A 23,984-nucleotide genomic window follows, 5' to 3' on the forward strand; every position below is an offset into this window, starting at 1 on the left:
ATACGTAATTCAAGTGTCTCGTCGTTTCAGCGGTGTAATTATCATTATAGCGATTGTATTTCGATCATAGGGACCGTTTATGAGACACGCGACTCTGATTTTTGGAATACTTACCCCCTACCCGAAAATCTCACCTAGAACCATTTGAATTTTACCGATGCGTGATCGTGGTATAAAAATTTAGATTGTTACTGTACATTTTAAAGATGAACAATTATACTATATCTATCAAAATGACATTACATGCAAGGTAGAAATTTGTCAGTTTCTGTTAACCCTTAAGTGGTACACTTCCTCGGCATAACTTAATAGCTGGCATACTGGGACGTGTCATAGCCCAACAACTGAAATGGATATCGCGAGTAAGCTGTCGGTTGTTTAAATTTGTAAAAATTACCAGAGAGCCTTCACATTGTTGTTTAAAGGAATATACAGGTTATTTTGAGGAAAAAAATTAAAATACTAAAAATGGAAAACTGTTATAAATTCCAAGGAAATCGAAAAGATAAGTTTTTTCTTTTTCCATTTTTTTCAACATTTCTTTCTGTATTCTCATTGGTTTAAAATGAGTTAGATCAAGAGTACGGCGTTTGGTGCCCAATAAGACCGAAATAAGGATTAATGATGTTAATTCAACAGCCCCGTATAACCGTTACGTGCATGTATATTGTGCGCATGCGCAAACTTTATCCCCTCGCGGGATTTGAATTTCTCAGTACACCTGAGGGGGGAGCGAAAAAAATTGCGAAAGTGTGATTTATCGATTATAGATTGGAACCGAGTGATTAAAAACATCGATTTATTTTGGAGACAGACAAACATGCTTCGCTAAATTTCGGTGCTCCGTGCAGCGGCAAAAAAACTCAACATCGCGATTAATTTCATGGACACTGAAAAGAGCAAAGTTGAAGAAAAAAAAATAACTGATGTCGGAATAGGCAAATCTATAGTGGTGACATTTCCTCAGCGATTGCTCCGGCAATCACGCCAATTGTTGCGTGTTTAACTTGCACGTCCGTTATATTGTCGCGTCGATAGCTAACGGAGGCGTCAGCTGACGCGGGGTTTCTCGTACGTCTTCGACGTCACCACCACCCACCCAACGAACACGCGATCAACGTGCCTTCCTAATTCTGTAGATAACGGGCGAGGCTTGTAGCTGATAAATTATTCATCCACGCAAACCGACGCGTGAATCGTGTCACGCGATTCCCTTTCGAGTATAACTCCGAAATTCAAGTTCAGTCGTAGGTATACGTACTTCGCAGTTCCAACACGTGAAATCTCGCTGCTTTGAAATAAAACTAAATAAATTCGGCAGAAGAATATAAAACGTTATCAGACATCGGATAGTTTAAAATTATCTCACATCAACTGGAATCGCAGTTGAAAATTTTTGTTCGAGGGGTCATCCGATCGAATAATCATCGTGTAATATCTCAGAGGACAACATGAAAAAAAAAATTTTAATCAAAGTAAAATTTATTTGTCAGATAATCTCTCGTAATCACGCAAAAACGTAAGTAATCATGAAATGTTGTAATCATGGCGTCACCTTTTTCTGAGTGGATGAACCCTCGCCTTTGGTGGCCCTAATGATGTCGCAGCCTTTGCTAACAGATGTGTATGTATACAGGTAATAATTATGGGATCGTGGACATAATTTTACGACAAGCTCACCAGGCACTCTTATAATTCTTGTCGGAAGACGACGGGGTTTGCAGCGTTGGCGCGATCAGCGTTAACGGGCGAACAATCCGCGAACAATTCCTTATAATAATTATCGATAATTAATTAGCTAATAAGCAGCTCGTTAGCGATAAATTACTTGCACTACGTTGTACTACGTTGTCGTTGGCGATCGAGCAGCCGTTATTGAACGCTGTTTCGACACCCTAGCGTTGTCAGTTTGAAAATCTTCTTGGAAAATGACGAAATTTGATAGGAAAAATTAGCAAAAAGTTGATTTATTGTATAATTTTGAGAAAAACGAGGCTACAGGGAGGCGGAAGCGAGAAAGGAAAGCGGTTCGGCTTCTTGATCGTAACGGGATTGGTGATCGCGGAGAACAGGGTGTCCCTCGGTGTAGTAATGCAGTAAATAAACAACTCGGCAGCAGCGTCGGTATTAAGCGGCGGCTTATATTTTCGGCTTGTATAGCTTTCGACATTATGATACAGTTGCATTTGAGTGCTTATACGGGCCGACCCGGCGGGATTCTTTGATATTCAAATAACGCGGCTGGTATAAATAAAATTATTACGCGGTCTGAAACAATTTACGATCGAATCATGGCTTTTTTATTGCAAGCTGTGAAAATAATAAAGAGTCACCGCGGGTACGCGCCGCTTTCTTGGTCCACGCACGCGGCACGAGGCGCAGTAAAGATTAAGCGAAGCCGGAGTGATCGGCCGCCTCGGAGGCGTAGAAAAGCTGCGCTCTTCAAATTCGGCGTAAAACCGAATTCAAATCGGCTGATCCGAGAGGAGTCGGGGAGTATAATTTTTCCTCACATTTCTCTCTTCACCGTGCCGCGTGCCTGTAATAGCATCGGCAACGGCAATGATTCTAATTCGAATTCGAACTTGAATCAATTACAGCTGGTGCCTAAAATCGAGTCGCGTCGATCGCCATCGGCGATCCAGCGTTCGCGGGAACGGTTTCATTAATCGTTGGCTACTACGAAGACGTAACGGGGCGTTTACGAGCGGTCCAATATCTAACCGCCACTCGACCGTAGGAAGAATCTCGATACGTTACACGTGTATGTTCCATTTGAAGGTTGAGTTGTGGCCAAAGGCGCGCACTGCAGATTGCGGTTATCGCCGTGGCCAGATGACGGCAAACGACCTCTGTACTCTTGGGAGAGTTTGAAACGGGGCCAAGATCTGCGGGGAGGATCAATCTGGCCGAAAGAAACTGCGAAAGCGGCTCAGCCCCTTTCAAATCCCGCCCGCCAAGTTTGCTGCCGCAATCGTACAGGGTTGATCTCTCTCTTTCTCTCTCTCTCTCTCTCTCTCCTTCTTGCACAGCTCTGAAGCCTAAACGCTCCGTGTACGCTTCGCCGTATGCCGCACATATCCAGCCGACACAATAAGAGCGTGTGTCCTCGCCGCTAGCACGTGAACTCTTTTGCTCGCGGCACCTACAATCCGTCAAAACGCCCCACGAGCCGTCTAAACTGTATCCTCAGCTGCGGAGAGGAAGTTAGAATTTTGCGGCAAATTTCTCTTTCCTTCTCCCACCCACTCACTCTCGCCACAGCATCCGCAAATTCTTATTTAGTTCACGTTATCACGGATAAGGAGAAGGAAAATAATAACTTCTGACAACGCGTCAAGTGCAATTTATGACCGTTGAATGAGGCCGCGAAGTAACAGAGTTGAAAAAAAAAAAAAAACTTGTTACAATATCTGGCGAAAAATATACCACGTTATAAGATATATGTGCCTGTGTATGTCTTTGGAAAATGAAATCACTGATTCTGCGTGATTCTGATCACTTTTGAACAACAATCCTTGACGTTCGTTTCTAATTCATCTTTCAATCAATGAATCGCAGCCCCGACGTTTGAATTTCCTGGATCAATGCTACGGCAGCTAATCGTAAGTGTGTTTCAACAACGTCAACCAGAATTGCTAATTTCCGTTTGGTCTGCACCTAGTCCGAGTCCTCGTGCGCACGTCGCTACATGCGTACAATACCGCAAATACAGATGAACGTAGGAGCGAGTTGCGCAGCGACGACGCAGCCTCCGACATCGCGGGACTATTAAGGTGATTCGTGGCAGCAGGTGCAGCATCACTCACTGTCGCCCGTCCGTAGATATATTCAAATATCTGGATGTATTTTCCATCCTCCTAACCGAGATCGCCGCTCTCTCTCGCCATCTTCGCCTTCATCTATTTGTCCTCTTTTCATTTCACTTTTTTATTTCACGCGTCCATGAACCGAGCCGCGAAACACCAATTAGCTCGTGTCCCACCCTGGCCGTTCTATCCGCCCTACCGTCAGGAATTCGCGGCTGTTTGTCAAGCGACCCTCTGTCCCGATCACCCGTGAACATTGGATCGTCGCCGTGACGGCTGAAGCTTCAAGTTCACCCGAGAATCAAATTTTTCCCCACTTTTCCCGGCTTTACCGAAAAAGAAATTTAGACGAAGTCTGATCAGCTCTTTGCCAACAGAAGTTCTGGGATAAAAGTACGATATTGACAGTGAGTATAAAATAAGATGGAAGTAAACGCAAAGTCGACTACACATGTGAGGATACGCATGTGGAAAAGGTATCTATTGAATATACCATTATAAGAGTAAATGGAAATCATCGTATCTATACATGGCCAGCCAGTGCAAGATTAATCGTTCTGTCCATCTTGTAGGAAGACCGTACAGTGATCTCAGGCAAGTGTAAGGTTTCACGGTATAACTCGAACGGTGATTTTTCCGAGACGTAAATGTCTCGAGTGTAAGCAAGACGCGATCGCTGGAATTTCATTTCGCAAAACCTGACTCACCACAATTTTTCGTTTTCCGTGTGTAGTTTCTGTAAAAACGTGTCTCACTCTCCGACGCATCGTCACCCTGTCAAGTGAAAACGCGTTAACGACGCTAACGATCTGCCGCGTGTCTCAATTTCGATGACAAAGAAAAATAAATAAATAAATAAATAAAAATGAAATAAGATTTTCGCAATATCCGGCGTTGATGCAACCGCGGATGTTCGAAGCACCGTTTTCTCACTCCGGACTCGGAGGATTGACAACGATATTTTCAGAGGCGCCTGTGTACCGCGACAGCTCCGCGACGTCGAGAGCAAACGTCACCTGGTGCGCCATTATATTAATGAAGCGATAAATAACCCGTGAGAAAAATGGCCCACGGTTTCCAGGCCGTCGCTTCGAACCGGGTCGTCGAATATCGTTCAATAAAGTTCCCGAAGAAGCGGGCCGATCGTTCGAGATCGAGTCTCGATCGGAGACAGCCTGCCAGCCTCGGATGAATAGTTAAAAGCGGAGTCAGGGAGAGAGAGAGAGAGGAAGGAAGATCGGAAGGCGCAGCTGAGCGGAGACACCAAACAAACCACTCCGGTCAAATACAGCGATCGTTTACTCTCGGGGCCAATGAGGCGTGTCGAAGGCAGCCAAGGATCTGTACAGATCTTCGCTCGACGATACCGGCTCCTCGTCCAGGAACAATCGAGGAGACACTTGGCGAGGAGTTCGATAAGGAAAATGATCGATGTCGGGTCGAGTCGTCGGTAATGTGACAACCGGCGCCGGAGTCGACGCCATGTTTTAATAAACTGCGCCGATAGACTGCCTTTTTATGTTCATAATTACACACCGTGAGCAGGCGGTGATCGTGACGTAGAAAACGAAACCGGAAAACGAAGCTTCAACGGTTGCAGGCTGAAACGGTCCAGCCGCACTCATCACGCGGCATTTTTCCGGCCAATGGGTGGAATTTTTCCTCCTCGGAACTTCTTCGTCCCGGTTAAAGAATTTTATGAGATCCCGGGTCGGGTTTCACTTGTGGGAAATTACCCATCGCTGTTAGACGCGAATAAACGTTACTGGGTGCGGAACCGATTCCGAAGTCCGCGTTACCGGTCGGCGCAAAGAAACGATAATTATTGACAACGGTAGCTGCGTTACGGAATCCGCGGTTCCGAAGGATCGTACCGTGGACAAATTGATCGGTGCTAACTCCGCGGTAGGTGGTGGCTAATTAAGACGATCGCATTTCGCAGACGTTTGTTTCTTCGAGACCCAGAGTTTGTTGGATTGTTATAGCGCAAAGCAAATCGCAGATTCGTGTATACCTGCAACCTGTACGTAACGTACGTCCTCGGACATTAACTCGGAATCCCAATAAAGCATTCTACACGCCGCGTTTAGATGCGTTCCAAGCGAGCCATGACCTTATCCGGACACTCGATACGCGAACCGGTGTGCGCGTATGTCGAACGATTCAAATTGACAAGATTAATGTGTAGGAAATCATCGAAGCGATTTGCGTACCGGTGAGAGAATTTCCTCGAGGTTATAACTAGGCGAGAAATAAAAGATAACAGCACGAGATCGGTATGTATAATTGCAGCCGATGACAAATCAGGTGGTATTCTAAAAGTGTTGAGAATGAAAGGGGAGAAGCTGTTTACCTTTGTTGTGGTGAATATTACGACTCTGCCCCGAGATCCGCTGATCGACGGAAGCTGCTGGCATCCACTGCGCTGCACGTTTAATAACTAGCACGGAAACTCGGTCACTTTTCGTCGAGAGCACCTCAATCCCCGAATGCCGGCACACGACTGACTGATCGTCGAAATCTGTTCGCTGGCTACGAGCTACTGGATTGGCCCGAGTACGAACGAGGATGAACGATCAAAACAAACAAGCATACAGCCGCCAGGAAGAATGGGGTTTGCATGGAACTGATGTAAACACTTTGAGACTAATTTGATCACAAGTATCGTTATCGCTGCCAAAATTAGATCGTGCGTATGAAAGGGTTGATTTTAGAGTCAAGCAAGGACGATGAAAGGATGTAAAGTTGGACGTGTGGGGCGGAAAATTGCAAAACTCAAGAAATACTGTAAAATATATTTAATGAAAAAAATCATCTTGTAAAGTCAGATAATCGTTCCGGTGTGTTACAAGGATAATAATTATCATTATTAATTTTAGTAATGCTAGTATCGTAATACAATACAGACCTAGAGCTTAGCGGTGCTTAAGAAAATTCAGGAACGTTTCGTCATTATTATTTACATATATATTGTATACCTCGAAGAGTTTTGTGCTCTCTGTGATAATGAATTTTTCATTTATTCATTTGTTTATTTATTTGTTCATTCATCGTACATCTTCTGAGCAAGTTCCGTATTGCTCCGAACGTTCGTCATAATAACGATATAAATCCGAACAGTAGATGCATGATGAAATTTTGATTCAAAAATTGAAAGGTTTGAGAATCAGGATAAAATTAAATAAGAATATTAGAGAGAAGAAAAAACTCCCGCGACTACACTTTTCATTATGCGATTTCTTTAATAAATATATATAATTATACGTACTGGAGTTCTTTCACACGCTTGTCAACTGTACAGTACACTGCGAATATATAAATATATATACATCTATATATTCATCTCCGACACATATACCTAAACAATACAACAATATTCATCATTACTTCGTCAATATCTTAAGTGGTAATATTATTATATATAATATATATTTATATATCATATATAAGCCTATAAATGATTTTTACATTCTTTTTCTTACCACTTCTCTTTCTTTAACCCGTTCCTTCTCTTCCTGCCTCACTGTCTAAATAAATATTCACAAATTGCGTGTACGCGTACGAACAAGAAAATAACTACCTAAATAAGGAAAAAATAGACAAAAAAAAACAAAACAAACAAACAAAAAAAAAATTACAATGAAACGATCTAAAAAAAAGATAATTACACAGTTACCTTAATCCTCAAGTATCGTATTGTAATGTACAGTCTTGGTCGTCACGGCACCTCTACATCATATTATTATACATATACTCGTACATTACATAACGCGTCATACGATGGTACAATATAATATACAAATGGTTATATCTCGTTATGAAATCGGTTTACTATATCTCGCCGTGTGCCTCTCCGCGTCTCCGTTTCTTTCTCATTCCCCGTAGTGTCTTGTCTTTCATTTCCCATCTCCCTCTCTTTGTTTATCTTTTTGCCTCCTTCTCCCTTACTCGAGCCGTTGATCGAACACGGTATCTATCGTAGATAGGAAAGAAACGACAGGAAGCCACCTCGCGGTGTTCCTCACGCGGGTGTTCCTCCGCCAACAAGCTGTGGCGCGGTTGTTTCTCCACGTTAGCAGACGCGATCCGCCCTCGTGTAAATAGCGTGCCCATCACGCGCAGTCCAGCGAGGCCAAGGATGCAGGACTGTGAGGTCCTCCCAGCATGAACGGAGGGCTCATCGGCGGTCCTCCGCTGCCTCCGCTGCTACCGTAAAGCTCGAGGTCTCCGAGAGACCCGCCGTCGACGCCCCCGCCGCACTTGTCTGACTTTCCCTCCTGCTTCAGCACCATGCGTCGCCATTTTGCGCGGGCGTTTTGAAACCAGACCTGAAACAGACACGAGGAAAATCTCGGTTACATCGAGGGCCTCCACTTGCCGCATCACCGATCGGACGGAGTCGGACGACGGCGTCGAGGCAACAAAGGAACGCGAACGGACGCCGCGTCGCCATCTTGGAGACAGTCTCCTCCTTCGGGAACGGCGCTTTAACTCCCCCGCGACCCCAGGAATGAAATCGCCTCGCGGTTTGCCCGCGACGTAGGAGTCGCGAAGGGAAGAGTCGAGTGGTCGGCTCAGAGCTCAGTATTCGCGAGGGCCGCGATCAATATCGGGCAAGATGGCGCGGCGCCAAGCCGCCGAGCTACGCCGAGTACAATAGAGCTCTTCTCTCTCTCTCTTTCTCTCTTCTCTCTCCTCCCTCGCACTTCTTTTTCCTCCCCGTACCCGAGATATACACACTCGACGGTGCTCGAGTGCCGTTAGCAAAAATATATACGTGCATGTAACCGCGTGCGGTATACATTATCCTGCTTGCCTCGTGGGAAACTGCAGGGACGGTTTGACCGAGGAGCTTGAACAAAATATGTAAAGGATGCCTGTGTTTTTATCATTCTCTCATGCCACTCATCGGAATATGTTTTTAATTACTATTTCCTACTCTGCAAAAGCTAGGCGCGTATGTAATTCGTGCAGTCACGTTTACGGAAAAAGCTTTCAATCATCGTGCAATTCACTTGGACAAATTTTTTGATATTGATTAGCAACGACCTTTTTGCTACCCGCGGTACGCGCGAAGTTTGACGGTTGATGCAGAGCATCTAAAAAAACAACAAAAATTTAAAATTAAAAAAAAAAAAAACGCGTACAGCCCGACATTTACAGAACTCGCGAGCTTCCGACTGCAATCAAGTCACGGACTACTGCGGTTCGGTGGTTGACGGTTTCTCGGTGCCCGGTTCCTGGCGTTCAACGGTGGAAGGAAGTGGAGAAGATGGCGTTCTCCTCCCACCGCTTATCTCCGAGATAACTTGTAACAACTCGGGCTGGTTGCTACAGTCGCACGTGCGTACGTAACGTATACCTATACAAGAGCGATCGAGTCAACCGGAGTTCTCTCTTTCTCGCTTTCTCTCTTTCTCTCATTCCCTCTTTCCCTCTTTCCCTGTCCTCCACCCCTCGCAGTTTCGGACGTGTTGCGCCCGCGCGCGAATGCGCGCGAACATTACGCGCGGCGCTATCCGCAAAGAGGCTGTAGCCTAGCGTGTAATTGTCGCGCGACGCATGAAAGTCGTACTTTACAGCTCGCACGTACACCTCTTTATAGACGTGCGTGCAACCTTTGCGAAGGACGGAGCGCAACGAGACGAAAATGAAAATGAAAAAGGGGGGAAAAGAGAGAAGAGAGAAAGCTCGAGGGCTAGGGCGAGGAGGAGACGCGACACGGTGTCCCGGCTGACGGAGCGCTTCTCTCGGGTACGTAGAAGCGGCTGCGGGCGTCGACGGAAATATCGCGGACTCTTCTAACCGAACGTTTGCCCGCCGACTAGAACGCACTAATTGGAAGGAGTATACTTAGGAGACGGAGATGTGAATATTTTTATAGTGCCGCTTTGAAAAGAAAATCCCAGAGTCCCATCCATCTTGGCCACGAGCTCAGGAGCCGCGGTTTCCCTCTCTCGACGCGTGCAGTTCATCTCACCCGAAATATTGCCGCGATTAATTAAGGTTACACGCCGGGGTCGCGGTGAACCCCGGGGATTCCGCCTCTCTCTAATTGGCCGTGGGAGACGCGATTTAATTCTCACCTGTAGTACTCTCTTCGGCAGGCCGGTCTTCTGGGAGAGCTGCTTCAGGTCCTTCGCGTCCGGATTATGATTTATCGCGAAGTAGCTCTTCATCGTCCTCAGCTGATGGTGCTTGAAGCTTGTCCTCATCCGCTTCGTCCTGCTGTTGGATCCGGGCATCCCCGGCGTTCCTGGACCTCCTCGCCCGAATGGCATGTCCAGATAGTCGGTGGAGTTGAGGTCTGAAAATGAGAAACGAAGAAGGACGGTGGTGAATTAATCGCGTGAGAATACACGCGGAGACACGATCTTCGATCGATTCGTATGCACAAGTATCGTGCCCGGTAACTATTTGCTGCATAGAGTTGTAATTGCACGTGTATATCTGACTGCGCTACCGCTATCCTCGCGGGTTCTTACTCCCGGCACAGCCACGTAGGACCGGCTATCGGCTGCTGCCGCGGGTCTCTCGTTTGCACTCGGTGGGCTAATGAGCTATGATACGCATCGGGCATTGCTAGAGCAAGCTCGCTTCGGTCCCGCGTGCAACCGGCCAGGTATCAGCGTCGCTTCGCCAGCTCGCAACTGAGAGGAGAACTAGCTCGTAATTACTGACCGATGACTCCATCGACCAACCGCCCCGAAGACCGTACCGGGAATATAAGAGTAAAGCGGTCGATACTGATGGCTACATCGTCTCGCCCAGTGGGGATCCCGCCACTGTGTAACGTCCGATTCGGAACAGCGTTATATACCCGGCTAATGGATGCCGCACAATTAACTTGGCCCTTCGATCGGGCTGCCGGGGCTTCGCCCGTTTCGATGCGACACAAGTTTATACGCTGTAGACCGGTTCGCATTTGCATATTAAACCAGATCTCTCGCGATAAGAATCCGATACGCCGTATAACTCCACCCACGCTGGATTCTAAAAGTCGGTACCTGATTTTGAGGACGCCGGTCTGCGAGACGTGTACCCGGTTCCCGAGCCAAACGAGATACTCGACCCGTCGAGATAACAGTCGAATATGAGATGTCGGAAATCGTGTCAGTTACGAGAAGCAAAAGAAACTGCAAAACGCCCCTCGTTCCTAAATAATATCGATCATACGTCAATGTCCGTTTCTCTTTCGTTCGGATCAGTTTCGGATCGGTGGATAAGTTTTTATCCCCCTCCGCTTCGGAAAATCGAAAAAGAGGATCAAGAAAGATTTTAAAAGCTTTTGAAAGCTTTCCAAACCTTTTTCAACTCTCCAAGTGACAATGTACAGTCTTTACGCGGCGCGTGAGAATAGATCCTCGCGTTCATTGATAGTATGTCTGACCATGGAAGACCTTGGCCTCTGCAGTCGAGCAGAAACCAGTCGCGAGCAATTAAGGTTTGCCTCGTGGTAATTACGCGTGCCTATGGAGAGGCACGTGTGGCAATAATCAAACGAGCGTATCGGAGAAAGGACTTTGCATTGATCAGCTCGCAAACTGTAGCGGACAATGTTTCCTGCTCCGAGTACTATAATACTAAACGGATTAGAATTGAATTGTATCGCGTCATCCCGTTTTCATAATTGCACGAGTTTGCCATACTTTCTTAAGTGCAGATCTGAAATACCGTCGTTATGAAAAAACGTCGTTACGATAAGAGAATACCGACGTTGAAACCGCAAATTTATCTGAATGTTTTAATTAAATTATCCCCGCGACGGGGAAAAAATCTACGTTCACCATTTTTGGATTCCTACACTTGTATATCCGAAAATCTGCAGTTGTGAACGTTAGGCAGAAAGTTGGAATTAGAGATGCCGGTTTCCAGAGTAATCGTTCGATTGAAACGAGTTGATATCGAGCTGATATCCGGGACCGTTTTACGACCTCTACGGAAGTTACTTTTGGGTGAAAAGAAACTCGTTCTAGTTTCAGACGTACATGGAGAGTGGACTGGAATGCATTTATTACAAATTCAGTGATTGCGCATATTGCGGTAGGCGCGGTCTTCCGAGCCTGTTCAGACACGTAGCAGCGATCGCCGGCCGTTACACACAAAAAGCAGATGATCAAACACGACGGTAAAAGATAAGAAAAACTTAGACAAGAGTCGATGTCGAACACATCGAGTGCGGTGTACGGTCCGAATTACCATCCACTAGCCGATGGTCTACACGACCATAATTCTAGTGAATAGGCAAGGTGCACCGTGTATCTACTCGTGTACGCACCGAAGGTGAGAGGGTGTTAAAGCGTCGGTTGATCTCGGTTGCTCCTCGTTTTCCCGTACAAAGACGTGTCCTGAAATACGTTGAGGGACTCGCGCGACGGCCCTGGTCATGCGTAAATTTATGTCGCCGCGACAAATTTTATCAGGGTTCGGTGGCAAACGCCTTACGCCCACGCATCAATAAATCACTTGATCCGAACCCGGCGTGTGGTTTTACCGGTCTTTCGGTCCTCGGGCCTCGGTCGCTCGCTTGGGCCTGATCTTGGCTCCCGCGACGTTCCCGCGGCGTAAAATGTGGTACCGGTGTTCCCGGCCAAGAGCCTCTTGTACGCTACCCGATTGCCATCGAGGGAGGCCACTTTGCGCACGGCGACCAAGGTATAATCCAGGAACCTGGACAACGACTCTTCCAGGCCGGGGCGTATCCCGGTGGAGTGGACGCGAAAACTGTGGATGCAGAAGGGAGAGAGGAGGACGGGGGACCGCCGATCCTCTTGCGAGTCCTTTTTCGAAAGACTCGAATGCCTCGGAGCCGCGCGGCACTCTCATGGTAGTGTTGCGACCGGCGTGAATTCGAAGTTTCTCACGAGGAGTTCAGATTTTTATTATACCACCGAAAGGTGGCCGCAGTCGGCCGGCTTTTATGCCGACGCAGTAAACCTCGGAAATCCTTAACCGGTACCGAACTTTGTTGTAAACAGGAACACCTACAAGCTTGGATCGACCAGCATTGCGGGCACTAAGCATCCAGCGGCAACTTCGCGCTCGAACGATTTCTGGGAATCCGTGTTGGTGTACGTATCAGTTTACAACCATATACCTGACGCGGGGTTAAAGCGACTCGGCCTTTGCAGGTCGCGTGCAAGTTTTCTTCTAACGCGCAAGTTCGGGAGCGTAAAAAAATTCGCACATCTCATTCGGACCTGCTCCTCGAACGCAGAAGGACGACGGCGATCTTATGGTCGAATGTCGTAAACGCCCCTTCGCACTTCAATGCCAAGATTTAATCGAGTCTGAGCCGAGTCACGGCTGCTTAAAGCGCGATACCGAAGCTCCGGGTTGCATTTTACCTGACACCCGACCCGAGTATCTCACCGCTCTGCGGTTTTTGCCGTTTTTTTATCTCCCTACTTTTCAAACGATACACTTTGGTACATGTTATACCTATATACGTGTGTGTGTTCGATAGAAGTACGTGCGGCCGGATGCGGAGCGAACGGAGCGTGACGTCACGTCCGATGGTCCGTCGATATTTTTTAGCAGTATATCGATGAAATTTATTTTATTTTCATTTCGTCTATTTTCCCCTCCGGCCAGCCACGCGACCGTAGGGCGACGATAGACAATCGACCGAATCGACGTTACGTTCGGGATTACCCGCGAAGGTAAAACGACCGGAGGCAGAGTATACATGTACAATCTGTACGCATTAAAGGCGACCACCAACCGGGTTCACTAGACCAAAAAATTACGTCCCGCTCGACGGGTTCGATCGAAGAGTATAAGCGTAGCATAAGAACCCCGCGGAAGATGCGATAGCCGGCCGTTGCGAGCGCTCGCGGAGCCTCGAGGACAGAAAAACCCAAACCGCGCCGCGAGGAGGAAGGTGAATCTCTTTTGTGTAAACGGAGGAAGGTCTCGAACCAAAGTATATCCTCCATCCTCCATCCTCCGTTACATTCCGATTTTAAGCGGTAGTTACCGACATCGAGTTTCAAAACGCATCGTACACTCACCCAGGCTGGCCGTCATGGCTTCGAGGTCCTTCGGCTTCCGCTTCCTGGGCCTCCCCTTCTGCCTCGGAGGCGGCACGCCGCTCGCAGCTCCGTTGAAGTACGGAACCTTGGGCGACGAACCAGCTCCGTCGGGCCCCGACGGCGTTTGCGGCTGGAGAGGAACGGGACTGGCGTGGGGGTGCATCGAGTGATGGGGGTGTCCAGGGTGGCCGGGGTGCCCGGGGTGCGGGCCGTGAGGGTGGTGGTTGAGGAACTCCGGAGAGGGGAAGGGCTGCCCGGGGTAGTGAGGCCCCGGAGGGTAGGCGGGGACCGGGGGACTCTGGGCCGGATGTAACTCCGCGCCCATCTCGTAGTGGAGCCGACAGAGGACGACGCCGTCTCGCATCCCGAAGTGGTCGCCCTTCGTCAGGGGGATGGTGCATATCGCGCAGCAGAAACATCGGACGTGGAAGACGAGCTCGCGGGCTCGCATCACCAGCTCCGAGGCGAGGATGGCGGCCTGGCACCGAGCGCATCGCTTCATTCCTCCGAACATTCTGTAACAAAAAAGACAGAGCCGCGTTATGGTCAATGGCGCTCAACGTCCCTCGGCATTTCTTCACTCCTTATCATGGTTTTTTCACCACGCGAGTGTAAACGCATCCCATATATACGTATAGGCGCGCGCGCGTGTGTGTGTGTGTGTGTGTGCGGAGCCAGGACTCGTCGTTCCCATGCAGGCCTGCAGGGGCTCGATTTTCGCGCGACTTCTGTATCTGATTGAATTTCATTAAAATTTGTAGATAGCCAGAAGCCTGGGAGCCCGTCGTCCTCGAGGGTGCCCGGGGTCCACCGACCGGTCCCTCGAGCTACAGATGCGACCGATCTCTATACCATCGGGCACGACATCGCTACTGCATTAGCGGCAGCCTATACCTGCGGCAGCTACGGTCTCCATTATACCCGATACATCGTCTCCACCTATCTGGCTGATATCCGCCGGCGGGACCGCTCCCACCTTTTCCGAGTCCATGCTGCAGGCATGCAGCTTGCGGCACGAACCGCGGCGGCGCAACGCGGGGAGAAAACTTGAGGGAGTTGCGAGGACGTGGAACAGCGCAAATATGCGTTTTGTTCGACGCCGTTATCGGGACCGCGAGTTATTGCCTCCCGCGACGTCGTACCCGTGCCTAATCCCGCGCCTATCCCATGCCTATGCGCGGCGCAAACTTTCCGGTCGATGCGGCGCAATGTTGCGGTGCAGTCGTGCACTCGCGTGTTGCCGGTCTTACCCGCACCAGCTGTTCTATATTACGCAGGTATAACGTGGAGTTTCAGGGCGGGGAATATGTCGGGGTTTTTGCGGTCGTTGGTACAGGGGAAGGACGGCTATCCAGCGATTCGTTGAACTCCACCGCGGTGAAAGAGGGGCGCAGCACGTCGGCTTTTGCGATTCGAGGAGGAATCGAATATGTACCATCGTACGTTGGGTGTAAGACGAGCAGGTATCCGGCCTATGGCGATTACACGTGCTCGTGATTATCCGTCCTCCAGGCGCGCCAGGATGCACCTATGTGAAAATTCAAAAATGCAAATTGCCAATTATGGCAGCTAGGCTCGCAGCGATTACTCGCGCACGCACGCGATTTCCGCATCCTTATGGATAACACCGCGGCTGATGGATCGACTCGCTCTAATATGCCAAGCCGCATCCATGGGGTTCCATATGCGCGGCTACGATCGCTTATACGTATACCGCACGTCGCGCAGCGTGGCTGCATGTGTGTTGCACCGTGTTGCGCGCGTCCGACTTCCGGTGACTTGTCTCGTTGGATCATTAACCACGTTATTTATAAACTGTGACGTACGCTGTGCACCAACTACCCCGCTGGCACTGCCGCAGCTCACGAAAACGCGAACCGGAAGGTTGCCCATCACGGGGCAAAGAGCCTGGATCCGCTCGAGGAAGGACCTGAACGGGAAGCTCGAAGGTACCGAAAACCGTGTGGCATCCTTTCTCAGGGTATCTGCGCGGTTAATCCCAGGCAAAAAGCAGATCAGAAAAAAAAAATCGTCTCCAATGAGCCGCGGTTGGTTTTGCCGGAGCGTGAAAGTAGAAGAGATCGCAGGTCGAGGAGGGATTACGCTAAACTTTTTCGACGTTCGTCCTCTTGACTTTGGACAAGACTGTCAGCCGGTCCGTCAAATTCACTTCCCTTCCCGTATGCCCCCCCCCCCCCCCCCCCCCCCCCCAATATAATCGGATCTATCGGGCAGTCCGCGGTAACGAACCGACCAAACCCCCGTAAGAATTTTGCAAACAAGGTCACCGAGCGTCGGTCCCCGTTCCTCGTCGCTCGCGTGCTAACGAACGGGCCCGAGGGTCCGACAATGGGGTCCGATTTTGCGGGACGCATCGACTACCCGGCGCGGCGTCGACGAAAGCCCGTTTACCACAGAGATTCCCGTGGAGTTATTATGCGCAAGCTGCGGGACCGGTGGGTATGGGCAAACGCGTAAAAAGAACGCGCGTTACATTGTACACCACCGGTTGCCCGCGGTGCCCTCTGTGCTTTGGGATGAACGTGTATTTTTATTTTTTCTTCCTCTTTTGCCCGGCAGCCAGCCGAGTTGTGTGTACAAGGTACAGTGTATACTATAAGCGAAGCGAAGGGCGGCCACAATGAAGCTACCCCGTATTATACACACCGACGTCGAGAAAACTTGTAACTCGGACAAAAGAATTCCCTTAAATTTTTTACGAGGACCACCCGCTGGCTATTCGCACACGGTTGTTGCGAGGCCCGGAGCATCGTGGTTTACCGGGTCATCGGCGACCCGAGGAAAGACTTTGGCTTCGCGGTTCGGGGCGCGTACGACTTGACGGTTCTAGTCTCGGCACTCGCCAGTCAACGCCCCGATGTTAATGACACCTAGGATACGTCGCGTTGGCAAGATGACGAACGAGCCACTGTTACGCGCACAAATAACCCCAAACTATTTTGAGAAATGCTACAACGGTCCATCACTCTCTTCTAATTATTCTTTGCCACTCCGCGTGTACCTTATACATACCTACTGCAGCTTCCACCCGACCACTTGAAACGCCCCGGAATATCATCAAGGTCCGGTACCAATGCACGTCATTGTAATACCTACGAGGCGCCATGTACGTTGGGAATCGGTGCCATCGCTCGGATTCCGTCTCTGTTTTAGAGTTTCGAGGAGTTTCTTTTTTCGATAGTAGGACAGTGCGGGACAGAAATTCTTGGCCTTCATTCTCATCCTGTTTCACCGGAGCTCGCGCAGACCAGCGTGTAACGTGTTTGGTCGAAAGAAAGGTTGCAATATATTGCATTGCACCGGTGATTTCTCATGACAAGTCGATGTTTTGCGTTGCGATTCTTTTACCCCGTAATCGTCCGCTCGTTGCTTACGAGCAGCACGGTTGCACGGTGCTATTCAGAAGTTCCATTGCATAGTACCGAGAAAAGAATAAGTTACAGGTACGAGACGAAGACGAAGGCGAAGACGAAGACGAAGAAGTGGTCTGGAGGATCGCGTAGCGAGTCGTCCCACGCGCAATCGACGTCCAGAGATCAGGATCGACTGGTATCGTACATATAACTCAATACGAAAGTAAAACGACGAGCCGGTAGTAGGAGAATTACCGAGCGTCCTGCAGCGGAGGATCAAACAGGTTGGCGACACAAACCCTCCGCGATGGTCCCGCGGTTCGCGGTCGGTTGTCGCCGCAGTACCGGCGATCCCGCGGGTTCCGTGAAAGGGGTCATGATATTATTTTACGAACAACGACGAAGGGGGCTGCGAGTCCTGCGCTTCGGTAACTTGATACTTTCGAAAGAATGGTTTATGCGGTGACACTCGCGGGGCCGAGTATGACCCCGAGGTAGCGGCTCCCCCGCGGAGAGGAACACCGAAATTTAGTGAAAGAGATGACGGACAGTGTCTTCTGAATCGTAAAAACATCCCCGCAGCCTGCGGCGATTCGGAGAGCGCGAGTCAAACTGGACCGTGGAGAGAGGCTGCCGGGGTGAAGGGGAGGGAGGGGGGGGGGGGGGGGGGGGGGGATACGGAGATGATTAAATGGCGCTAGCATCGAAAATATAGACGCGTTCTCGCGGGACGTGAGGAGGCTGAAGACGATATCTCGATGTAGTAGATCTTGTAAGATAGGAGGGCGCCGCATTTGTAGCGCGACACCTGCAACGAGGGCCCGATGTATCATGCCTGGAACAGAAATGATGGCTTCCACTCTACCCGGCCCGCTATCAGATCGGGGGACAATGGCACCCCGCTAAGCGGCCCTCTTCTCGTATGACCGCGACCTCCGCGCCCCCCGATGCGCGGGCTCTAATCACTCCGCTCGCCGGGTTAGGAAACGCTCAGTCCCCGACCAAACTTTATCGCAACTCGGCCCTCAGGTGCAGCTCCGCGACCCGGGGATCGGTTGGGTACCTGCCTCCGCCGAAGCGTCAACCACCCTAAGACACACAATCAATGGACCGCGGGCGTCGAGGCTAGGAGTGTAGAAATTTATCAGCTGCAGACGTGAGCTTGCGCTGCGGCCCGCGTGCCTAGGGCTGTGCGGAGGAACGGAAATTAATCCTTCTTCCAAACGACGAAAAAGGACGAAGAGGAGAATAGGGGAGGGGGGCTAGCTAGGATCGTTTTATCTCTCCGTGTACCCTTCGGGAGTGAAAAATCAAACGAATATATCAGGTTGTCCGGCAGCGGTTGAACCGACGTTTCAAACAAATTTTAATACGTAACTGTGCCGTCGTGCAGACGCGATCTGTACCAAATTTATCCTGTTTTCCGAGCCGGCTGCGCGTGCCCGCAAGATCAGGAAAGTGCGAAGATTTGAAAGAAAAAAGAAAAAAGAGAAGGAAAACCTCTTCCCACCCTACACTCGTCGCTCTGACCGCGTTCTACGTATAAGGGATATGTAAACGAGGAAGAGAATTTCAGCGAAGGTTGATTTACTCGTACACGAGGAGCTGCGTGCAGGTATGGGATAAGAGGAAAAGGCATAATCTGGGATAAGGGTAGAGATATACGGCGACACCGCGGCAGCTACCGATGATGCATGTTCCTGACCGCTACCGCAGCGTATTATGTTACGCGACGGCTTGCCTGTGCAGCTATGCGGAGAGCAAGAGGCCGAGGAGAAAACGTGCCAGGATGCGGCAAGGATCACAGCTCTATTATACTTGTGTCTCGGAGTTATCCACACTGGCAGGGAATCCGGCTGCGCTTGAAAATTCCGGGGGTATTGAAGAAGCGGCGATAATTGCGTCTGATCGTTTCGAGCAGTAATTAGTAAAATATAAAACCGCGTGCGCGTTTTAATATCTGGGATCTAGTTTATCACGAGGCGCACCGTTAGATCAACCTTGCGTAGCGCCGGAGGCTGAAATAGCGTAATGATACTCAACTGCGAAATGACTTTCAGCGTTAATTTATAGGAGCGAACAATAAAAGACAGTATATAATTTCGCTCGAAGAATAGCGGAAACGCCTATCTCCGAGCTCTGGAGTAACAAGATTTTTTACGATCCGGGAGGCGCACGCGCGTTATATATTCTTTCATAATTTCACACCCAGCTGTGCGCGTTTTATTTATTTATTTATTTTTTTTTTTATTCTCATCCTTTTGCTCAGTAACACTGCGAATCGTATAAGTAGATGATGTACGATATGTTCGCGTATATTTCGTGTGTAAAAGGCAGAGCGGTGTAAAGTGCTGTAACACAAGAACGCGGATCATACAGCCGGTTATCAAGTGGGTAAAACCATGCGGAACACGAACGTGAGAGGTTTGCAGGGGCGTCGCGACGCCGGCTCTGAAATACTGCGAGGTGTCGGGTTGCAGCGTCGCCGGTAGAATCTTAATTTTCCGCCAACGTATCGCCGTGCACGAACGGACCCGGAGAACCGGGCAAAAATATTTTTACGGAACGGCGATGCGATCCAAAGTTTGCGACTCAATTATACCCACCTCGCTTCTGCTGCGAAGTTAATCCCCCGCAGATCCGAATCTTGACGCGAACGCGTGCAGGGCGGGTTTCGCGACACCCGGTATAAATCGCATCGCTATAGGATACGCGTGAAAATAAACTGTAACATGCGGATTACATTGTTAGCGATGAAAATTATTGCCACTTGCGATAGGGGATCAAAGGCTGGCTTGTCGGTGTATTTGAAACTTCGAACCGCGTGCCGCGCACCCGACGAACCGCCTGACTTTGATGCCAAACGGATGATTTGAGGCGACGAAGAACTCGTACCAAAACGTACACCGAAATGTCCGTGTATAATATCTCTTTCCGTATTTTTTTTTTTTTTGTTTTTTTCACATCTTTTCACCCATCTCGACATGCTCCAACGCGAACTATAACCACCACGCCCGCGTCCATAGCATTGCGCAGTTCAACGGAAACGTTTAAACTTTACGAAGCGGAATATTTGGCTAAGTTATGGATCCGTACAGACCGCGTATGTTTGTCGTTAACCGCACCGCACACCGCAAGTCTCCTCCGCCGGGAAGGGGAACAACGTCCGTCCCACCGTACTATTCAAAAAAATATATTAAACTTTATATTTTTGCTCTCCCAAATTTTTTCTCGCGATGATGACGACGACGATGATTCGACTCTAAAAATTGTCCGACACTGCTCGTGTTCGAATTTGCCGTTTTCGATTGATTTACTATTCATCACTGTAGAGTTGTGCAAAAATTTTGCGATAAATTTATGAGAAATACAGAGAATCCGAGTTGAAAATCATCGTTAGTTAAAAGATCAGTCGAGGAAATCAGCCGATCGTTCCCCGAGGATATTATGTATTCGTGTCTCAATATTTCACTTTACATTTCGACGAGTGGACTTCTATTCCGCTGTTCGGAGGGGAAGAAAACCGCGTTAAATTTATATATAACGGATTCCGCGTACATACGGGAAAAGGAAGGGAGCGTCAGTTCGAATTCACCGAGGTTATACGTTGTCCGCGTTTATTTTTGCCCTCGTTGCACGCACGTACCTATACACACGTGAATACATTACAGTAGAAATTGTTCGGAAAGAGAGGCGTCCTCTTCGACTTCACTCCCTTCGTCCTCTTCTTCTTCCTCTCCCACATTATTTATCGAACGAACGAGCGGGAACCAGCTCCACGTGGGCCGCATCGTTCCCGTCTGAAACGCGCATAACTTACCTCGTTATGTGTATCCGCCTCTACATTATATGTCTATGCCCGCATCGCACACGCGTACATGTTGTATGTATATTAATTCGTATCGTATATGTTGTTGCTGTAGCCGCGGTGAAAACCGCACGGATTTCGCTGATCTCGATGTTAGCTGCACCCTGTCACGCGAGCCGGTCACCGTGCAGCGCCAAAAAATTCGGCACAAGACCGACAAGGTCGTCGCTGATCGTCTATATCCTGACCATACGGACCCAGGAACCAGATTTTTCTACGTCAATGCGATATATAAAAAAATAACATATCTCGAGCATATATACGCATGTATACAAGACGTATTCTTGTAAAGTTGGTTTCACGATTTTACGGGATACATTTTTGCGGTGTGAAAGGCCTACCTATCTTCATTATTTTGCGTCACTTTGACGGTTAAACGTTTCATAGTAGATTTAGAAAATTATTTTACTTCATAATAAGAGATTGAAATTTATGCAAAAAAGTAACGCGGATGAGAAGTCAAGTATTCTGAAGATTTTATCTATGCTCAATATGCATAACATATCTCACAATTACACAATTTTCTCCAATTCTCCGCCAGTTGTACGAAACATATCATATTCGCGAAGCTTGGACGATGGAACGTGGCGGCATAATGGGAAGAACCGCATGTAGGCTGCCGGTAACTCGATTTTCAATTTGCACTTCCTGCAATTAGTCTTGTAACCCAATTCGAGTCGTCCCTGGGGGTCCGGGTCGTCAATTACTTATGCACCGCGTGTAAAATGAAGTAAGCGGAAAAAAGAAAAGAAACACAAAATACAAGTAAAAAAGATCAGCACCACCCCAGGGAAACTTACCTTATAGTTCACTTGTCTGCAAGATAAACGGTCGAACGTGACGAGCGTGAGATGAAGGAACGCAGACAGCGGGCGGAAAAATAAGTAATAAAAAGAAGAGGAACACGATCATACTTTTCGACACTTTCGCATGTACGGTAATTGACCCGCGGCACGCAAGAGGTAAGTACGTTACATACGAAGTGCGCGGTGTGGTAACCGGGTAGAAGAAGCTGAGAGGTTCAGAGAAGCGTTCGATTGGTTTTGGACAAAGGTATTCGAGCCCCCGTGTGTGCCAAAGAAATTATCACCTGCTCGGAAGACAAGGCGGATATACCTACGCGGTAGCTCTGCATCATGTATGTTTATCTCGTATAATATAGTGAACGAGGACGCTCATGCCGAGCTTTTGTGGAACGATGAATATTCTAAAAGGCCAAATCTAACACGAAACTGACGAAATCTGTATAATGGTATACACCATGGGATCGAAAATGAGGCCCCGCTTGATAATCGCCCGGTAAATATATTCTAACCGTCAACAATAATGGTTTTTTTTTCTCTCTCTCTCTCTTCTTTCTATTACTTTCAACGCTTGCAAACAATGCGCAATGGCGTTCACGCTCGTTACGCAACGCACACCTTTCGCAAAAGGCAAATTCAACGATCTCGCAATTGAGCTTACAGCTGGTACAGCATGTATTACAGTCGAAATACCGAAATGATCGATGTTTCTGAGTGATATCCCGGGGCGCAAAAAAAGACGAGTCCGTACAGACGATGAATTAATCGGTGCAGGTTTTGCGTGTTGGATTGGTCGTTGCAGAGGTTCGTTAACGGGCGCTATGCGGATACGCAAAGGTGAAGTCGAAGTGTCGTCGAATCACGTACTGAATAAAATGATCCCGGAAGTACCCGGCTGTGAAAATATAGCCATCTCTTTACGCGCAAGCAATTTTTACGACGGAATCACCGGGGCGATCAGAGGCGTCACGCGAACCCCGTTTATACAAGGCTAGCGACCCTCCACGTCCGAGGAAGGATGCATTAAGGATTTTCTCTTATGAAAAGATCGGAACGACAATACAGCCCAGGCGCGATGCGATTTTCCCCCTGTGGGTTCATCATCGCGGCCGGTAGTTCTTCCGTGATTTGATGTCGTGCGGTGCAGTACACCGATCGCGATAATCTCGCTTCGCATACAGCGTGCAACACATGCCTACCTTGGGTAAAGTAGCAATCTCATTGAAGATGCGTCGAGGCTGGATGCACGTAGAGAGCGAGAGAGAGAGAGAGAGAGAGAGAGAGAGAGAGAGAGAGAGAGAGAGAGAGAGAGAGAGAGACTCGACGTTCACCAGCTGGTTCTAGGCACGCAATGTCTCTGCTAATGACAATCCGCCAAGTTGACGATCCCGCATGCGAAACTCAGATAACTTGAGTCGTTCTCGCGAAACGACTTCAGCCTTGTAACTTCGCGTCGCGGTGTCTTGACGGCGGATGTGAGAGCTTGCAGAACGTGCGGAAGAAGATTTCACGCGTGCGGCGAGCGTCTCTCGTTATATTCTGCACGAGAGGATCGACATTGTAGTCAGGCGAAAAGTGGAGCTTATTGTTAGTGGCGAGTTGAAAAAGCTGGCATCGATGCCGAGCGAAGAGCGAGATAATCGAGTTGCGGAACTGCAAGATGATGTTGCAGCGACTCAGAAATGCATGGGTTGAACCTGCAGGGCGAGGCAAAAGAAGGGATGATCAATTCGCTGTAATCGCGGGAGGGATTTGCGCGAGGCGTTGCCGGAGAGAGTCTCGGTCCGCATGGATATAAGGCAAGACTAGTGATTTCCGCGTAAAAGTCTTATATACCTACCTGTCGCTCGCAATTGTTTCTAGGAATGAAAACTACTATGCCGCCGACGAACGTGAGAGAATGCTTATTGAGCCGGTATGAGTGCGAGCCGCCTTCGTCGACATTCTAAGCGTGGAAAGCGTGCGCGAAGAGAGGCAGGACGGGTGAAATGAATGGGGGAAAAAAAAAGAAAAAAAAAAAAAAAATTTTAAGTAGAAGAAGCGAATCGGGAGAAAATGCAAGTCCCATAATGCTCTACGAGCAATCAACCCGTAGG

The 23,984-nt window shown here is 48.7% G+C and overlaps 2 protein-coding genes across 3 annotated transcripts in view; both read right to left on the reverse strand.

Annotated features, from left to right (window-relative positions):
• Window positions 1-6,285, reverse strand: part of LOC124212070 (LIM/homeobox protein Lhx9) — a 67,888-nt gene extending 61,603 nt beyond the window's left edge. The window contains exon 1 of the mRNA XM_046611798.2: window positions 6,163-6,285. The gene's annotated coding sequence lies outside the window, so the exon portion shown is untranslated. The remainder of the gene's footprint in view (window positions 1-6,162) is intronic.
• Window positions 6,286-6,601: 316 nt separating this feature from the next.
• LOC124211880 (protein apterous-like) overlaps window positions 6,602-23,984 on the reverse strand; it is a 35,490-nt gene continuing 18,107 nt past the window's right edge. For both annotated transcript variants that reach the window (XM_046611391.2, XM_046611390.2), the window contains exons 4-6: window positions 13,823-14,358; window positions 9,896-10,116; window positions 6,602-8,137 (exon numbers count right to left, since the gene is read on the reverse strand). In XM_046611391.2, the coding sequence (XP_046467347.1) occupies window positions 7,922-8,137; window positions 9,896-10,116; window positions 13,823-14,358 (973 nt within the window). In that variant the 3' untranslated portion in view covers window positions 6,602-7,921. The remainder of the gene's footprint in view (window positions 8,138-9,895; window positions 10,117-13,822; window positions 14,359-23,984) is intronic.

The sequence above is a fragment of the Neodiprion pinetum genome, chromosome 2 (assembly GCF_021155775.2).
Source record: "Neodiprion pinetum isolate iyNeoPine1 chromosome 2, iyNeoPine1.2, whole genome shotgun sequence".
Lineage (NCBI taxonomy): Eukaryota > Metazoa > Arthropoda > Insecta > Hymenoptera > Diprionidae > Neodiprion > Neodiprion pinetum.